General features: G+C 41.2%; 1 protein-coding gene across 1 annotated transcript in view; it reads left to right on the forward strand.

The window, feature by feature from the left end:
* AQR (aquarius intron-binding spliceosomal factor) overlaps positions 1-19,588 on the forward strand; it is a 214,182-nt gene that overhangs the window by 82,379 nt on the left and 112,215 nt on the right. Inside the window, exons 14-15 of the mRNA XM_073609694.1 lie at positions 14,540-14,642; positions 14,850-14,970. Coding sequence (XP_073465795.1) covers positions 14,540-14,642; positions 14,850-14,970 — 224 coding nt within the window. The remainder of the gene's footprint in view (positions 1-14,539; positions 14,643-14,849; positions 14,971-19,588) is intronic.

Consider the following 19,588-nt stretch of genomic DNA (forward strand, 5'->3'; position numbering starts at 1 on the left):
ACCAAACCCGATGGATCTCTATGATGGAACTCGTCAAAGTGCCTGGAAAGGTTATGCTTAGGAAACCCCTTTCTTATATTAGTAATGTGCTCCCTAATACGCACACGTAGGGGTCTCGTGGTCCTGCCCACATATTGTTTCCGACAGGGACACTCAATGACGTAGGTCACATGGGTGGTGTTACACGTGATCAATTCTCTAATGTCAAACTCTGTACCTTTTCTAGAAAAGAAAGAGGACCTTTTCTTCGGTTGCTTTTTGCTAACCCGACATCCCAGACAATTCTGGCATCTATAAAAGCCTTTAAGGCCTGAGAACAGCTTAACATTTTTTGGAGGGTCTATAACATTATGTACCAGTTGGTTCCTGAGGGTAGGGGCCCTTCTGTAAATGAACCGTGGTTTTCTGGTAAGAATGTTCCCCAGCGTTCTGTCAGATTTTAAAATGGGCCAATATTTCCTCACTATATGTTCTATATTCCTGTATTGAGTGTTAAAACCCGTGATAAAAGCTATGTCCCCTGGCGAGTCCCTTTGCGTGTTGTTTCCCTTAGTGACTAAGAGGGAATCCCGGTCCAGATTCATTATCTCATTTTTCAGTTGCCGTAGGGAATCGATATGGTAACCCTTATCAGTGAATTTTTTAATCAACATATCAGATTGTTCACAATAATCCTCAACATTCCGACAATTCCTCCTTATTCTCAACAGCTGTCCCTTAGGGATGTTATCTTTCCATTTGGGGTGGTGACAGCTGGAGATGGGTATATACCCATTACGATCGGTGGTTTTGAAGTATGTTTTCGTGAACAATTCATCCCCTTCCTTAAAAATTTGAAGGTCCAGATAATCAATCGTGTAAAAGTCCGATTTTCCAGTAAACGAGATGCCAAAAGTGTTCTGATTGAGTTCATCAAGAAATTTTTGAAATGTGTCCGGGTTGCCTTCCCATAGAATGATGACATCATCGATGTAGCGGCGGTAAAATTTAATTTCTGGTCTCGAAATCCCATATATGTAGCGTTCTTCCAACATGTCCATAAATAAATTCGCCACACTGGGGGCGTATTTAGCCCCCATGGCTACCCCTTTTTTCTGAACATAGAACTCTTTCTTATACCAGAAATAGTTGCTCTCCATGGCCAGCTCCAATCCTTCCAGAATAAATTCAATCTGTTCATGTCTTAATTTAGATCTTTCATGCAAAGCTTTTTTTACCCCTCTCAGTCCGTCTTTCTGAGAAATACTCGTATACAGGGAATTCACATCTATGGTGGCCAATAGCCATTGGCCACTCCCTGAAATAGTTTTTAATTCATTAATCAACTGGGTGCTATCCCTAAGATAAGACTTCCCTTCCACCACTAGGGGTTTCAGGAATTGATCGATGTATTCCCCCAGTCTAGAGAATAGGGAGTCCACTCCACTTATAATAGGCCTCCCCGGTGGTTTGTTCAGTCTTTTATGTATTTTGGGCAGATGGTATATGACCGGGGTTTTGGTGGATTCGGGAATCAAATATTGAGCCTCTTTCTTATTAAGAATACCTGCTTCCAACCCTTTCTTTACGAATTTCTTCAGTTTCTTCTTATATTGTAACTTAGGGTTATGTTTCAGTTTGTTGTAGGTATTTTCTACTTTCAGTAGGTTTTCCATCTCTTCCTCATAATCCTCTTTCTTCAAAATGACTAGTCCACCCCCCTTGTCGGCAGGTCGTATCACCACTTGCTTCTTTTGACCGATTTCTTTAATGGTTTTCCAAATGTGGATGCTTCTTGACTTCTTAGTTTTCATTTTGGCCAGGTCACTCTCCACCATACGCTTAAAAGCCCCTATACACTGATCCCCTGGAACTTTGGGATTAAAAATTGAATTATTTTTAAGATGGGTATGGCTGTAGACTTCTGGTTCGGGTGGGGGGGTGGGCTTATTGTTCAGAGCAAAGTGCTTTTTTATCTTCAGTTTTCTGATAAATTTCTGTAGGTCAATGTATACCTCAAATTTATCGATACTTTTCTCGGGTGCGTACTTAAGTCCAAGATCCAATATCTTGAGTTCCTCCCTTGAAAAAACTACCTCACTAAGATTAAAAATGCCCTGGCCTAGTATACCCTTCTCCTTTTTCTTCCTCCAGAGTCATTAAGGCCTCCCAATGACGGCCTTAATGACTCTGGACTCATGGAAGAGTGGTTTGCGTTTTTTGCTAAATGTGAAAAGGAACTTTTAAGCAATATAGTCAAAAGAAGACAATTAAAATTACGAGGTATCGAAACTAATATTAGTAATATCAAAGCCCTTTTACAACCATATAGCAACCAAAGTGACTACAAAACCAAGGAGAAGGAACTGCAAGAGATCATTAAAAAATATGATCTAGAGATTCAAGCCAAGAAACAAAAGAAGTTTAAAAGGGATGTTTTGGACTACACCAACCGGAAAGTTTATAAATGGCAGACGGATAATGAAATGATGAATGAAGACCCCGATGTAATTTCGCTGGATGAAAATTCCAGTGAGGATGAGGATAGGATGGAAATACCCAACCAGAATATCCCAAGACAGACTAGATTTGAACATATACCTTCTATCAGAGGGGGTGAAACACCGAGGACTCCGATTTATACTCGGGGATATGAAGGCAGTAGAGATGAGCATTATTATGGGAGGTCACCAGGCACCCCACGGTACAACGTTCCGACCCATAATAGGTTCTCACCCATCAGAGAGATGAGACCGTACTCACCACACTGGGGCCCTAGGAACACGAGACAAAACCCAGGGGGTAGGGATTTTTTTCAGGGGAGACCCAGGGACAGACCACCTGAGAGATGGAACGCGAGAGTACAGTATCGGCGTCCAGGTTGGAGAGGAACACAGGCAGAACCCTACGACACTCGAAGAAGAGGGGATGGACCCATGGGTACATACAGAACACAGGGGGTGAATGGTCATCTGGGTCATCCATTACCTCTATACCCACGGAGGAATGCGGGGATTGGAGAGAGCAGGAATACAGAGAGGGAACCGGAACAGGCATACAGAGAGTACGGAAGAAACAGACAAGAGGAAAACGAGGAGGGAGGAAGAAAAAGGAGAAGGGTATACTAGGCCAGGGCATTTTTAATCTTAGTGAGGTAGTTTTTTCAAGGGAGGAACTCAAGATATTGGATCTTGGACTTAAGTACGCACCCGAGAAAAGTATCGATAAATTTGAGGTATACATTGACCTACAGAAATTTATCAGAAAACTGAAGATAAAAAAGCACTTTGCTCTGAACAATAAGCCCACCCCCCCACCCGAACCAGAAGTCTACAGCCATACCCATCTTAAAAATAATTCAATTTTTAATCCCAAAGTTCCAGGGGATCAGTGTATAGGGGCTTTTAAGCGTATGGTGGAGAGTGACCTGGCCAAAATGAAAACTAAGAAGTCAAGAAGCATCCACATTTGGAAAACCATTAAAGAAATCGGTCAAAAGAAGCAAGTGGTGATACGACCTGCCGACAAGGGGGGTGGACTAGTCATTTTGAAGAAAGAGGATTATGAGGAAGAGATGGAAAACCTACTGAAAGTAGAAAATACCTACAACAAACTGAAACATAACCCTAAGTTACAATATAAGAAGAAACTGAAGAAATTCGTAAAGAAAGGGTTGGAAGCAGGTATTCTTAATAAGAAAGAGGCTCAATATTTGATTCCCGAATCCACCAAAACCCCGGTCATATACCATCTGCCCAAAATACATAAAAGACTGAACAAACCACCGGGGAGGCCTATTATAAGTGGAGTGGACTCCCTATTCTCTAGACTGGGGGAATACATCGATCAATTCCTGAAACCCCTAGTGGTGGAAGGGAAGTCTTATCTTAGGGATAGCACCCAGTTGATTAATGAATTAAAAACTATTTCAGGGAGTGGCCAATGGCTATTGGCCACCATAGATGTGAATTCCCTGTATACGAGTATTTCTCAGAAAGACGGACTGAGAGGGGTAAAAAAAGCTTTGCATGAAAGATCTAAATTAAGACATGAACAGATTGAATTTATTCTGGAAGGATTGGAGCTGGCCATGGAGAGCAACTATTTCTGGTATAAGAAAGAGTTCTATGTTCAGAAAAAAGGGGTAGCCATGGGGGCTAAATACGCCCCCAGTGTGGCGAATTTATTTATGGACATGTTGGAAGAACGCTACATATATGGGATTTCGAGACCAGAAATTAAATTTTACCGCCGCTACATCGATGATGTCATCATTCTATGGGAAGGCAACCCGGACACATTTCAAAAATTTCTTGATGAACTCAATCAGAACACTTTTGGCATCTCGTTTACTGGAAAATCGGACTTTTACACGATTGATTATCTGGACCTTCAAATTTTTAAGGAAGGGGATGAATTGTTCACGAAAACATACTTCAAAACCACCGATCGTAATGGGTATATACCCATCTCCAGCTGTCACCACCCCAAATGGAAAGATAACATCCCTAAGGGACAGCTGTTGAGAATAAGGAGGAATTGTCGGAATGTTGAGGATTATTGTGAACAATCTGATATGTTGATTAAAAAATTCACTGATAAGGGTTACCATATCGATTCCCTACGGCAACTGAAAAATGAGATAATGAATCTGGACCGGGATTCCCTCTTAGTCACTAAGGGAAACAACACGCAAAGGGACTCGCCAGGGGACATAGCTTTTATCACGGGTTTTAACACTCAATACAGGAATATAGAACATATAGTGAGGAAATATTGGCCCATTTTAAAATCTGACAGAACGCTGGGGAACATTCTTACCAGAAAACCACGGTTCATTTACAGAAGGGCCCCTACCCTCAGGAACCAACTGGTACATAATGTTATAGACCCTCCAAAAAATGTTAAGCTGTTCTCAGGCCTTAAAGGCTTTTATAGATGCCAGAATTGTCTGGGATGTCGGGTTAGCAAAAAGCAACCGAAGAAAAGGTCCTCTTTCTTTTCTAGAAAAGGTACAGAGTTTGACATTAGAGAATTGATCACGTGTAACACCACCCATGTGACCTACGTCATTGAGTGTCCCTGTCGGAAACAATATGTGGGCAGGACCACGAGACCCCTACGTGTGCGTATTAGGGAGCACATTACTAATATAAGAAAGGGGTTTCCTAAGCATAACCTTTCCAGGCACTTTGACGAGTTCCATCATAGAGATCCATCGGGTTTGGTGTTTTACGGTATAGACACGATCAAGGATAATTGGAGGGGGGGGAGTAAGAAGGTATTGATATCCCAAAACGAAACTAGATGGATATACCGTTTGGATAGTCTGGTCCCTAGAGGACTTAATGTGGACATCGACCTTAACTGTTTCTTATCTAATTTTTAATATCCATACGCACATAGGGACTCCACTTCATCCCTTCCGTTTACGGCATACAGTATGATATGTATATAATTATATAGGGTCCATGACTATATTGCCCCCTTCTGGTTCTTATTATAGCACAATATATGTCACGTGAGATAGCTAGTGTACTTTGGGTACCCATGTTCCCCCTTCCTAATTAAATCTTACTCTATGGTGTATCCCATTCATATATTTTTTAAGCTATAATATCTTTCCTTTACTCATACACTAAATATGTTTTTGGATGTGGATGGTAATGTTGCTGTATATATGATCCCAGACTTGGATCTAAGGGCACATCCCTTGGGATCCGGAGCCTGGTTGACACTTTCCATATGGCATGTCCCAGGCCTCACATTAGAAATATCACAATCATTTTCGACCATATTCTTTCCGGCTTTTTATCTTAAAAAATTTTTTTGGATTTTTATCTTATATGGTACTCGTTTTTAACCTTCTATTTTTATTTCTGTTTTATTCTGTCTTTTTATTTTTATAACCTACTTAATTGTCTAATGTATTGTGGAATTAGGGATATTTAGAACAATCTTTTTGTATCAATGAATCTCTTGAGAGAATTTTCTGAAAAAATGTTTAAGATAGTTTTTTATGAATATTTATATATGTATTTACTCATGAGTATTTATATACAGGCATCTCATTAATAGGCCAGTCTTTACATTATGGCATTATATATGATCTGGTGTATATGACATTATATTGTTTGTATCGATAAGGCCCTTCCTTTTTTCATTTCCTTCTGCTACATGGATTTTTGTACTATATATTAGATATCTATTTCGTTGTAGTATGGATTGTTTTGTTAAAATGGTGGCATTAAGTTATTGGTACACACGGAGGCGCTCTTTCTCATTTTACCTGGAATCTATTGCTTTAACTCCCACTAGGGGGTGTCCGACAGCATATCCCCCATTTTGCACTACATCGAATCCTCCCATTTTTTATTAACAGGGCGGATGTGCTCGTCACACACCGCTTTTTTCGATTGGCTTCCGTGGCGCCTCCGTGCAGTATTTATAGACGTATGGTGTACCAAGATGGCCGCGCCTCAGATGACGTCTTGATGATGAAACGCGTAAGGCGTGGTCTCTTGGTACGCATACGTCTTTTTATCCTTTTGTTGTTGTCCTGCACTTCCGGCATCGGCAGACGGCTGTGGAACGCACGCCGCTCACACTGCTCTGTCTGCGGCTTCTCACGTGGAGTCAGCCGGCAGAGTGCCATTTGTTTTTATTTGTTTTAATCTTCGGATTTTATTTATTCCTGTTGTGAGCTTAAGTTTAATAAATCTACTTTCGGAATTACACTATGAGGCTCTTCTCTTCTCCCTGCACATGATAACTGTTCCGGATGGATGTCCTCTGAGAACGATCTGGTGACACAAGTGATAAAAGGTGGTGAGGGGGACACCGACCGATTGGATCATCAGATTTGGATCTACATGCTCATTACCCCTGCAGGGGTTGGGCACTCTGGTGAGTGGGGGCACTAGAGGGGTCTCCACCCTGGACAGTACACTATTGGGACGGACTTACCTGTAACCTCTGAAGATGCACTAGCCTGTTGCACTAGAACTGTTTTACCTAACGACAGAATTAATATTCACGGCACTTGTTGTTTTTGTGTTGCTTTTTGATAACAATTTTGTGGTCACCTGGACTTTGTCAACAATATAATTTTTTAATATTTGGCTACACCATTATACACACTTATTTATAGTGGGCAACAGTGTGTTTGCCCCCACTCTTAGGTATAACTCACTTATATTTTTTATTGCACTTTTTATATTTTTTATTGCACTTTTTACTGCACAAACATCATTTATTCTCAGTGGACTCTGACAACCACTTTCTACACACACTTGACCGATCACTTATTGTTTGGAGTTCCATTTTTTACACACCTTTTATGTATTATATTCTTTTTTACTTTGGGTAGTCTGCACATTTTTGTGACCATTCCTAGCACTTATTTTTATTTTTCTAACAGCATTTACACTATGCTATATTTTTTATTCATTTATAATTGGGGTAAAATGTTTTCCTTGGAGTAGCAGTTTGTTTATAGTGGATCTCTTTATCTCATACTAGTGAACAGCGCCAATCCCCTAATTCAGAATTTATAAATAGCTTGGGGTGTCTACTTTCCAAAATGGGGTCATTTGGGGGGGTTTTATGTCATCTGGGCATTTTATGGCCTTCAAAACTGTGATAGGTAGTGAGGAGTAAAATCAAAAATGTACGCCCTTAGAAATCCTGAAGGCAGTGATTGGTTTTCGGGGCCCTGTACGCGGCTAGGCTCCCAAAAAGTCCCACACATGTGGTATCCCCATACTCAGGAGAAGCAGCTAAATGTATTTTGGGGTGCAATTCCACATATGCCCATGGCCTGTGTGAGCAATATATCATTTAGTGACAACTTTTTGTAATTTTTTTTTTTTTTTTTTTTGTCATTGTTCAATCACTTGGGACAAAAAAAATGAATATTCAATGGGCTCAACATGCCTCTCAGCAAATTCCTTGGGGTGTCTACTTTCCAAAATGGGGTCATTTGTGGGGGTTTTGTACTGCCCTGCCATTTTAGCACCTCAAGAAACGACATAGGCAGTCATAAATTAAAGGCTGTGTAAATTCCAGAAAATGTACCCTAGTTTGTAGACGCTATAACTTTTGCGCAAACCAATAAATATACACTTATTGACATTTTTTTTACCAAAGACATGTGGCCGAATACATTTTGGCCTAAATGTATGACTAAAATTGAGTTTATTGGATTTTTTTTAGAACAAAAAGTAGAAAATATCATTTTTTTTCAAAATTTTCGGTCTTTTTCCGTGTATAGCGCAAAAAATAAAAACGGCAGAGGTGATCAAATACTATCAAAAGAAAGCTCTATTTGTGGGAAGAAAAGGACGCAAATTTCGTTTGGGTACAGCATTGCATGACCGCGCAATTAGCAGTTAAAGCGACGCAGTGCCGAATTGTAAAAAGTGCTCTGGTCAGGAAGGGGGTAAAACCTTCCGGGGCTGAAGTGGTTAAAAAATCCTATTTTTCCATTCCCTTTTTTTTTTTTTTTCTCTTTTTTTCCCTTCCCTTCCCCTTCTACCCTATCCCAATTTTAGTAAACAATTACTAACCTCATGATGAATTTTGCATCGTGGCACATCTAACCTTCAAAATACCCCAAACAATGTTTAGACATAATTACACAAGCAGTGTTTGAGCTTAATTACTTTAATTAATTGCAGAAAACACCCCCCAACCCACCCCCCTTCCCTTACTACCCATAATACAGGCGACTTAAAACCAAGCATTTATCAGCAACATTGCACAAACAAATTCCCCGGTGTAGTAAGTAGATTACAGTATCCCCATATAGTGTAATCCTGCAGCATTTAGTGCATATAAAACTAATATACTATGCATACTGTGATAACAAATTCCAAAAAAAAAGAAAAAGCCCTACTGAAAACCTAATTCCTTCTCCCTTTCTTTATCTCATCCTACCCAACCCCCCCACCCGCCATCCCCCTCCTGTCCCAACTCGGCTATCGATCTATCCCCTGTAATGTCCTCCTGGGTTACCATAATATATTTGAGACCATGCAGGTAAATCTACTAAAAAAATTAGGGAGGTTCCCCAAGTCCCGGAATGAAATATTATGTCCATTATGATTAACCTTAAAGCAGAGTTTCGCTAAAATTTTTTTTTTTTAGATGTCAGCAGCTGCAAATACTGCAGCTGCTGACTTTTAAAATAAGGACACTCACCTGTCCCGGGGTCCAGCGATGCCGCCGCCATTCTCACTGAGGGAATCGGGAAGTGAAGCGCTGCGGCTTCACTGCCCGGTTCCCTACTGCGCATGCGCGAGTCGCGCTGCGTGTCTACACTGGTCCCCGTTGTGTTGTGGGAACTGTGTATTTCCCACAACACAACGGGGGTGGGCGGGGACTCTGCGGCTAGCTATACCCGGAAGTGGGTGCAGATACCTGTAAGGTGCCAATTGTGACACCGGAGGGGGGGAGGAATCCGATGAGCGGAAGTTCCACTTTAGGGTGGAACTCCGCTTTAATTTGAAAGGGAAATCCCCATCTATATGATATCTCCTTTTATCTCAGAATGTCCAGTAAGGGCTTTACCGCTCTCCTTTTCATCAATGTAGATCTAGATAGGTCCTGTAGGAACAAAAGCTGGGATCCCTCATATACTAAGGTGCGTTGTTCCCGGGCTGCTGCCATAATGCTATCTTTAACAAAAAAGAAATGGATTCTGCATATAACATCTCTTGGTCTTGTTGTTTCTCTGTCTCTGGGGCCCATTACCCTGTGTGCTCTGTCGATTTCAAGATCTGCTGTCCTTGGCCTTTTCAATAAGTCATTAAATATGCCTTGGAGAGCCACTTTCAGGCCATCCATTCCCACCGATTCCGGTAAGCCTCTTATTCTTATATTGTTACGTCTACTTCTATTTTCCAAATCATCAGAAACATCAATTAAATGTTTTAACCGTCGATCAACTTCTTGATTTTTCTCCTCCAACATGGTCAATAATGTCCAGTCTGGAATCTGTAGCTGTGATCTTTTTTTGTACGTCAGTTAAAGAAGACCTCAATGTCTGCATTTCCTCCTTATACGAAGCTTCCAGTCTGTATACATATTTGTCCATATCCTCCCTAGTAGGTAAAGACTTTATATACGCCTGCATATCCCACATAGGATTCTGTTCCACTCTCTCTTGATCCATTGTAAGTTGTGTATAAGCCACAGCGCCAATGTTGGATCTAGGCTCTATATCGCTTGTAGGAGACACAGAGTTTGTTTCGGCAATTATAGAGCCTTCTAGATGACTTGAGACTGGGAATACTGAAAAAAGCCCTTAATGTCTGTTTTGGGAGTAACTGGGGGTTTCGGGGGGACTTTAGTTGTACCTCCGTTGGATCCTCTTTTAGTTTTCTGGGAATGAGCACTTTTTGGAGGCATATTATAATCAGATCTCAATGGAATGAGGATTATTGTAGTAAACGCACATCCAACACTATTCTTGCACACCTGCGCCTTTAAGAAATTGCTTTAGCACCGACAGTTGATACCATATTTAATTTAGCTCATATCAAAACCATGAAGATCTAAAGTCAGTTGCGCTCTATGGCCCCTGGCTAGGACTTTAAAATATTCAAGTTGTCTTTAGGAGTGAGTAAATCCTATCCCTCTTTTAAATATAACAGAAATAAATATTTCTCCAGTCCCCTTCTAGACTTTTATATTGCACGGAGATTTATATCCTCCCACAGCTGTAAAAGTGGATACTTTATGGTCTTTCCATATCTAGCAATCGACTGAGCACTAAGCAGAGACAGACAATAATATCCGCACGGTCCCAGTATGATACACCGCCACTCTCCTCATTTGTTGGCAATCCCCATCCCCAGACTAAGCATAACTCACTGGCTGGATCATCTCTCGATCCCGCAATGGACAGAGGGGCAGAGAGACTTGGATCTGTTTGTCTCCGTTCACGGATCCTCGAGCGGTTATGGTCAGTGTGATCCTTTCAGGAAGACTTACGTTCCTTCAACCCGCTCGATCCCGCTCTCACACAGCACGGCAGGAGTGATTAAGATACATCACAGCTCTTCTCCTTTCAGCGGGGCTGACTGGCCGGTACAGCCAGTAATTCACTCCTTCCCAGTCGTACACTCATGGGGGATACTTGTCAGACCCAGCAGCTATATCAGTTCACCTCCAGGCACACTGTGGTTTACCGCATGCTGCTAGGAGGGAGGACCGGGAGGGGTCCATAATCATCTGGATGATCATTCTATGGAAATGGATTAAAAAAAAAAAAAAGTCTGTTCCGGTAGTGGATCTTGCCAGTTTTCAAAAAACACGTCACAGTTCCTATTGAGGATGTCCCTACTTTTGAGTTTCATTTTTTAAAGGCCCTATTTGCTCTTGCAGGTCCAGCCCTGAAGTCGGCAATTGCTGCCATGCCATTTTCCAGACTGTTGCTAGCTGGTCAAGACACATAAACCGAGACCTGTCTTTGAAGACCCTCCTCTCTTAGACCAATTGCAGCTGATGTTTTGAGTCCTTATGTTTTGTGTAGATGCCTTTTGAAAATCTCATTCAGCAATTTTCAAGAAACTCTACACATGCACAGTATTTAGGGGCTAAAAGCTGGATTTAATTGATAAGAAAAATGTACAAAGCAGTCTGAATTTATTTTTCATTACTATACCATGACCTCTCTGTGGGAATTAACCATACTATAACTCACAAATGTTATTCACATTTATTATCAGAATTAAAATAAAATGTATCTTAAAAGGCTCCCAGTGTGGTAAAACCGTGCCATCCGGCAGTGAGTGCTGGATGTCTTCTACGCAGGTCCTTTCATGGTGAACGCCTCTTTAGGGAATCACTTGACAAATTTATCAGTCACGTTAAAGGGGAGGAGTGGGTGGTGGTGTAAGGTACTCCTGCCCCACAAGAAAGTCTTCTAGTCCTATGGCCTCTATTTCAACTCAAAGTAAGGAATCCTTTCATTATCACCAGGCATCAACCTCAAAACCAAAGCTAAACACATCCTTTCATCACAAACTCTGGCCTACCAAGCCTTGCCCTGTTAATAATGAAGGGGAGCCACCAATCCTTGAAGTTGGGGGACATCCGTTGGTCTTTGTGCCAGTCTAGATTTGTGATGTTTCGGACCTTTGGGTCCATTCTGTCATTTCAAAGGGTACAAAATAGGCTTTTTTACCCCTGCCCCCTCGTTGCTTTTTACCTTCAAATCTGCCAGCTTCAGACTAAAGAAATGTAGATTTTAGGATTGCATTGCACCAACTTTAGGCACAAGGAGTCGTTTTACGAGTTCCAGCAGAAACACGGTTTCAAGGCATATATTTAAACCTACTTACAGTCCAAAAACCAAATGGGTACATCCAACCCCCAATACTGGACTTAAAATCAATAAACTAATTTCTTTGTTTTTCAAAATTCCACATGGAATCTACAAGATCTGTCGTTGCTTCTCTAAAAGCAGGGAATTTTCTTTCATCAGTAGACATACAAGATGCCTATCCCTATATTCCCATCACAACAATGCTTCCTGCGTTTTGCTATGGGAGACGAGCAGTTCTAGTTTGACACTGTCATTTGGGCTCTTACCTGCACCACAGCTGTTCAAAAAGTGCTTGCCCCACTTTTGGCATTTCTATGAACTCAGGGAATTCATGTCATAGGCTACCTAGTTGACCTCTTGCTGCTGGACTCCTTAGTCATGGTCTTGTCTGACAATGTTCAAAGGAGTCTCCAGTTCCTTCAAACTGTTTGCTTGATCATCAATTTTCTGCTTTCAAGTCCTCTTTGCCTGAACTTAGGTCTAATCTTGGACACAGACCAAGCCGGAATCATCCACTCTCTGGAAAAATTCTTCCTAACTCTCCAGTCACACTGTCACTCAATTCACTTCTGCATAAGGATGCTGGGTATCATGGGGGTCTTCTTCGAGGCATTCTGGGAGTGGACTATTGGCAGTCGGAATTTGCAAGCTGTCAATGCCTGAACCCCGGGAGAGCAGTCTCTTTCATAATCTTTAGCAAAGATGGTAAAAAGCAGATGTGGCTTTACCATAGCTTACCATATTTGTGGCCAAGACCAGGGATCTTTTAGCCTGCGCAGTAGATACGCAAGTGATCCCTTTGACTCCATTCCAACTGGATTACGACTTCCCTCTGATGTAGATCCTTCCTCAACTGCTGCACAAGGTAGAGACGTATAGGGTTCCAGTGATTCTTATTCCACCAAATTGGACCAGAAAAACATGGTACACTGATATAAATTCATAAATACATAGTACATCCTTATAAATAGTGGCCCACAGTGCAGCAAGTCGATAAAATAATCAAACTTTAGTGTAATATACAATCCATTGTGCTGTTTCTTCCACCTCCAAACCACTTTTGACACTGATGTGGTGTTCTCCTACCTTTAAACACTCCAGCCTCCTTTGAGGTTAAACAGATTTTGACCCCTTAAACTAATAACTTGGTCAAAACTCACTCTTGTGCCTCTTCTTATGATACCTGTATTTCTGTTCACTCCTAATCTCTGTTCCCTTCTCCTCCAGTAGCATATATAGACGCTCACAGTGCAAAAAAGCAAGGATACATCATCACGATAACTTGGTTTATTTAAAACAATTTTGGTAAATAAAGTGTTACACTTACATTTAAAAAGTACTTGCCCTGCATGTAGGGAATAAACATTAATTTGAATCTCTGGATGGCGTTGTGCCTCAATTGTCCCTAGTGTGTATGCATTCTTTTGTAAGTGGTGATGTTACTGTGCTGTAGACCTTCTCTAAGTGTTTTTTTCACACTAACTTTTTTAATAGCGGCTATCAAAGTCAGTGTGACTAAATGAATTGGACAGAACACGGCACAGTAACTTCAACATGTATGGAAGGACACACGCACACTAGGTACCACTGTGGTGCAGACAATCTAGAGATTCAAATAAATGTTTATTCCCTAAGTGCAGGGCAAGCACTTTTTGAATATGAGTGTAACACTTTCCACACCTCAGCTGTACGCTAGGATAGGTTGTTTTTTGTATTTTAGGAAATCTGTATTTTTAGGGCTCCAAACTCTGATAGATCTTTGGCCTCTATTATTTTCCTTTTCCAAAACCTCACTTCCTCACGTGCCTATCTGCTCTGCTTCACCTATCTAGCAATTGTTAATTGGCTAAATGTGTTTTGAAAAATCAAATGTCCTCTTTCTCTGAAACAACACTTGCTGAGTCCCCCAAAACGGGTCACATTAGGTACTTTTTGTGTAAAAATCCAACATTATTACATAAATAACATAATAATACACTACTGTTTCTTGCTACTACCGTAGGAGTCTAAAAAGATGCTGTTGTCCTAGATTACAGAATTGTGATTTAGAAGACTTCTGTACCTGTCGACAATTACAAAATTGTAGAATCACAGATCCTTCTAGCTTCTGGTCACATTTTACATTAGATGCAAAGGCTATCCTTTTAGCTTTTTTATGCGTTTTGGCAATAACTTTTTTTGTGTCCAATTGGACAGATTGCATTGATTGTTTCAATTTTTTTTTTGCAGTTCCAATACTCTCCACCAGGTGGCATCATATCTCTGCTTATTGCCAGCTCTCTCTGAAGGAGAGGAGACCAAATATGACAAAGAGTTTCTCTTGGAGCTTCTGGTAGGTATACAAAAGATACTTTACCAGTAACATACATTTCTCTCATTAAAAGTACTTCCTTGAAGGGTAATTATTGGGTGTTATTTTCCAGAGTAACATGTAAAATGCAACTTTTTGCTTTAGAATTATGTTTGCATATATTGCTATCGTTTTATTGCAGTCAGCTTGCCCACATGAACCGTGTTTTTTCATGTATCTTTTGTGCAGGTGTCCCGGCATGAGCGTCGTATTTCTCAGATCCAGCAGCTGAACCAGATGCCCTTGTATCCCACAGAGAAGATCATATGGGATGAGAACATTGTGCCCACAGAATACTATTCTGGGGAAGGTAAGGCTGCTGTAAACTGATCTGAAATACTCGTTGTGAATTCTCTAATGAGTTCTAATATCAGGAAACCCACTAATATAACTCTAACTTTGAAATGTGATCTCATTTTACCCAGCCATCCTGGAACAGCTAACGCAGATGAGTCTTAACACGTTTACTGCCTTAATAATACCTGCTGTAAATAAAATATAGAATATGGGGTATAGAAAAAAATGTGTCTGCGCTAGATAAAAAATAACATTTCAATAATAACCATAAGTGCTAAGTGCAAAAATAAACAAATACATAAACAGAAGTGCTTAAGCTGACCAATAATAAATCAGAAATAACCATTAGTGCATGAATCTCCAAAGTGCAAAGTGCTATATCAAACACACAATATAAGTGTCCAATCAGGAATGAAAAAAAAAAAAAAAATTAAAAAATCCTCCTGTAAATCTTTAAAGTTCAAACAGTGTATATCCAAAGATATAAAAGTGCCCAAAATCAGTGTCCATAATCAGTGAAGTTCATACGTCTTGTCCTTCCAAAGGTGCAACACCATAAAACATGCCTTAGTGTCTTCCAGTGACCCCCACAAGCATATACGCTCACCTTCCTGCGTGTGACACAGTAATTAAACTCTGTCAAACACGCTTTGGAGACACTCCTGTGCTCTAATGGAATCAGCTGTGTAGACCTTCAATACTCCCAGTCATGATTATATATGCAAGAAAAAAGAAACTCCATAGCGCAACATTGCATGATAATAAAAGGTATTTTATTGTAAAAAAAACTCTCTCCTCTTGCAGGGGTACTCACATGCTGCGGGTGCGTAAGTGCACCATCCTAGACAAGCATAAGTTGAAACAAGCCGATCTTGCGGTATGGCGTGCGGTGCGGTGTATGCCTCGAACTCTCCCTCTCTCTCTCTGCTGACAGCTCCGTCCAGGCCCCTCCCCTATGCGTGTTCGGCACCGGGATCACGTGCCTTCATCAGGGGGAATTTAGAATATGGGGTCTTTGTAAAAAAAAAATATCACATATAGTCCTTTATTGTTCAACAATATTACACTTCTTTTTAATTTCTGCATTTTTAGGCCCCATGCTCAGGGACGCTTAGCAGCTCCTGTGTGCTGAGACATAACATTTCTGGCACACAGGGAACTACAAGTGCTGCATACAGCCCCCAGTTCAATTGAATGAATGTCCGCAGCCATGTTTGACCAAATGCTGATGGCTTCTAAATGAAGTTTACCCCACACATGCCTATACAGCACTTATTTCTGAACATGCCACTTGCAGAAACCCAAGCACTGCCATGTATAGCCATTCACTTGTATTGGCAGTTGTACATAGCACATATGGCTTCCTGGGGTCCAGAAAGTGCCAGGGATTTTTCATACCTCAACACACCGGAGCTACTAAGTGTAGCTACTATGCCAGGCATAGACTGTCATTATTAAAGCAGCCCGAAGCTGAATCTTCTTCTTCTTTTTTTTTTTTTTTTTTGTTTTTTTTTTGTTTTTTGTTCAACCACCATGTTAAACGAAATGTTAAACGAAATGTTAAACGAAAAAAATAAAGACTTGATTTCGACATCCACACACTAGATGGGGATGGGGGCGGGGGGCTTTCTGCTGGGATCTTGTGTTCTGACAGCAGGGAGACTTCCCCAGCTATAGCCTGTGGTGCTGTTAGAGCAGAGAAAACCTGACAGCGTGGTTGTACAAAAGTTGTTTGGTAGATTGTCTTCTGCACATCTAAAGTGCCCATACATGGATCAAAATTTTGTCCAGTCCCTGCTTAACCTGCTGAATTTTCGAACCATGTATGGTAGGTTGGAGATTAGAGAATTCTCAGTGACTTAGTACAATGGCGCTGCCTTAAAAACTGTTAACATATCCGCCTCATAAGTAGTGCAATGTTTTCAAAGGGTTGGCCAGCTTAAAGCGGAACTTCACCCTAGAGTGGTAGTTCCACTTTATACCAGGGGTTGGGTACCTGGTTTTCCCACTCCCGATCAAATCGCAGAGTGCCAAGGTGCATCCACCGTAAGTTTTCCTCCCTTCCCGCAACCTTTTGGGCCCATTCACATTAAGAACTGCATGTGAATTGGACAGGAAGGCTTTCACATGCAGTTCTGTGCACTACGATTTCAGCCCATTCAAAATGAAATCGCTCCGCACCTAAAATGGTGCATGCACTACTTTTTGAAATGCACGGCAACCGTAGCGCATGTACTTTTGGACCGTGCAGGCAAACACACTGTGTCTGCGACCTTGTTTTGGGTGTAGTTAACTTTGAACTGACCTCCACAGAAGAATGCAAGGGCAGTGCAATTGGAATGCAGTACGGGAAGGTTGCTCTCCTGTATTTTGTTCTAGTGTAAACGGGCTCTAAGGGACACATCACAAGTCCCAAAAGCTCATGCATGTGCAGTGGATAGCTGACTGTGAAACCGCAAGGAATCACAGCCGACTGCTCAGTTGATATGCCATCACCGGGGACCCGAAGACTGGCAAAGAATCGTTTCGGATGAGGACAGTGCTGGACCCCTGGACAGAAAGCCTCCTTATATTAAATTTCACCAACTACAGTATTTGTAGCTTTTTTTCAAACAGGGCGACTAACCACTTTAAAGACCTGTCATGTAATAAAAAAGTTTGCGTTCAATTTTTTTTTCTCTTCGTACAGTACATGACTCAAGCATGGTCTTGGACAGCTAGATTATATGTTGCTACCTCAGGTGATAGGACACTGTTAGGACCCCATATAACCCCTTTCACTGACAGTTATCCTTGTTTTTTTGCTAGTTTCCTTAATTTTGTTTAGGTACAGTGCTGCATGACCGCACAATTGTCATTTAAAATGCGGCAGCACTGAAAGCTGAAATTTGGCCTGGGCAGTAAGTGGGTGCAAGTGCCCTGTAGGCAAGTTGTTTAACTATTGAAGCTGTTTCAGTTGCTGAGGGTTGGTAAGTAAGGTCTCAGCCCTTTAATATGTAGAGATGGTTCTGCCAGGGTTGTTAAGAGACTTTTGTATGTTATTTCTGTTTGTGTCACAGATTCTGCTCTGTCAGTCCTGTCTAGGCAGTGAAAACTGCTTCTCTTTAGTATAAAAATAGCAAATTATGCAGTCCTTAAGTCCTGTACACATCAAATGCTAAAGCAGCCCTCCTTTTAGTCTTTTCTCACTTGACTGGCATTCATATATTAGATTATATATGTGAAAGGTGATAATGGTGAGTACAGTTCTGAAGATAGATAGTGGTCCTAGTAGAAGTTAATCCCTGCACCAGTCCAACCAGGTCCACCTCACGTGAGTTACACTCACCAGAAATCTGCAGATCACACGCCTTGAGATAGTAAATTCATTCACTATAGGTCTGGTTAGGGTTGCAGGTCACTCAATGTGTATATCATAAAAAGGAACAACCCATATAGCTTGATCCTGTATAAAATTGATTGCACATCCCCAACCCCTACAGATTGAACTTACATGCACTTAAAAAACAATAAGCATGAACGTAGTGACCACTCTGCTGGATAGGAGCTCATCAATCCCGGTTACACAGTCGCGCTGTTTCTCCAGATTGTCTCTCTCTACCTGTGACACGCATGTGTCACTTCCGGTCGCCATGCTTCACATTAGTCCTATGTATTGGGCCTGTGTATATGAGACACTTGGCAGCCGTGTTTGAATTATATTGTGTCTAAGGTGATTCTGGGTAGCAGCGTTTCCCTGTTCTGCACTGATCTAAATTTCAAGGTCCTTGAGTGGCATTGGGGGTGGACTTGTTGGAACTCATGCTATACCTCTTCCACCGTGGATTTTCCCCTCCCTTACATATGGCAGATAGTACACGGAGGGAGGATGGAAGAAAGGGACATTTGGACACTTTGGACATTTTGGAGTGTTATTTGTGATCTCTGATATTAGGAATCCCTGTCCCTCTTCTAATGCCCCATCAGGCTTCTTTTCTGTTTATTGGCCCTAGTGATTGCTTCCATGGACATTTGTGAGACCAGACACATGTCTCAGGACCCTGTTTCTATTCTTACAGATCCTTCTGTTCTTAAGTATCTGGAACTCCTTCCTACTGTTCTGTTGTATTTTGTGTATGGTTTTGGAGATCCCCTTAATGGACTTGGTTATCCTGACTCTTATTAAAGTATAACTAAAGGCAAAACGTTTTAGTTTTTTTTTAGTTTTGGATAGAGTGCAGAGGGATTAGAACTCTTGTCAGTTTTTATTGCTGTCTGTGTCCCGTTAAGGAGATCCATCCTCTCTATTTGTCCTGTTTACCATTATCATTGAAAGTAAAACCTGGGGGTCCCCAGGGAATTCCTTTTAATTTGTAGGGTTTTTCTCTCCCTTCCTGTTTGGCTATGGGACAGGAAAGGAAGGGAAATTTCCACAGTGGGACACAGATGGGGAAAAGAAAAAAATCTGACCGGGATTATAACCCTTCCTTGAAAAAAATGCTTATAGTTCTGCTTTAATGCTAGGAAGTCATCTACTTGCAAAATATATCATCACACCTGGAAAGCTTATTTTGCAAAGAGAGTCTTATTCTAGATGATACGCTATGGATTGTGTCCTGTCATTTTTCTGTAATCTGGTCCAGGTTTGCATC

The sequence above is a fragment of the Aquarana catesbeiana genome, linkage group LG13 (genome assembly GCF_042186555.1).
Source record: "Aquarana catesbeiana isolate 2022-GZ linkage group LG13, ASM4218655v1, whole genome shotgun sequence".
NCBI classification, from domain to species: domain Eukaryota; kingdom Metazoa; phylum Chordata; class Amphibia; order Anura; family Ranidae; genus Aquarana; species Aquarana catesbeiana.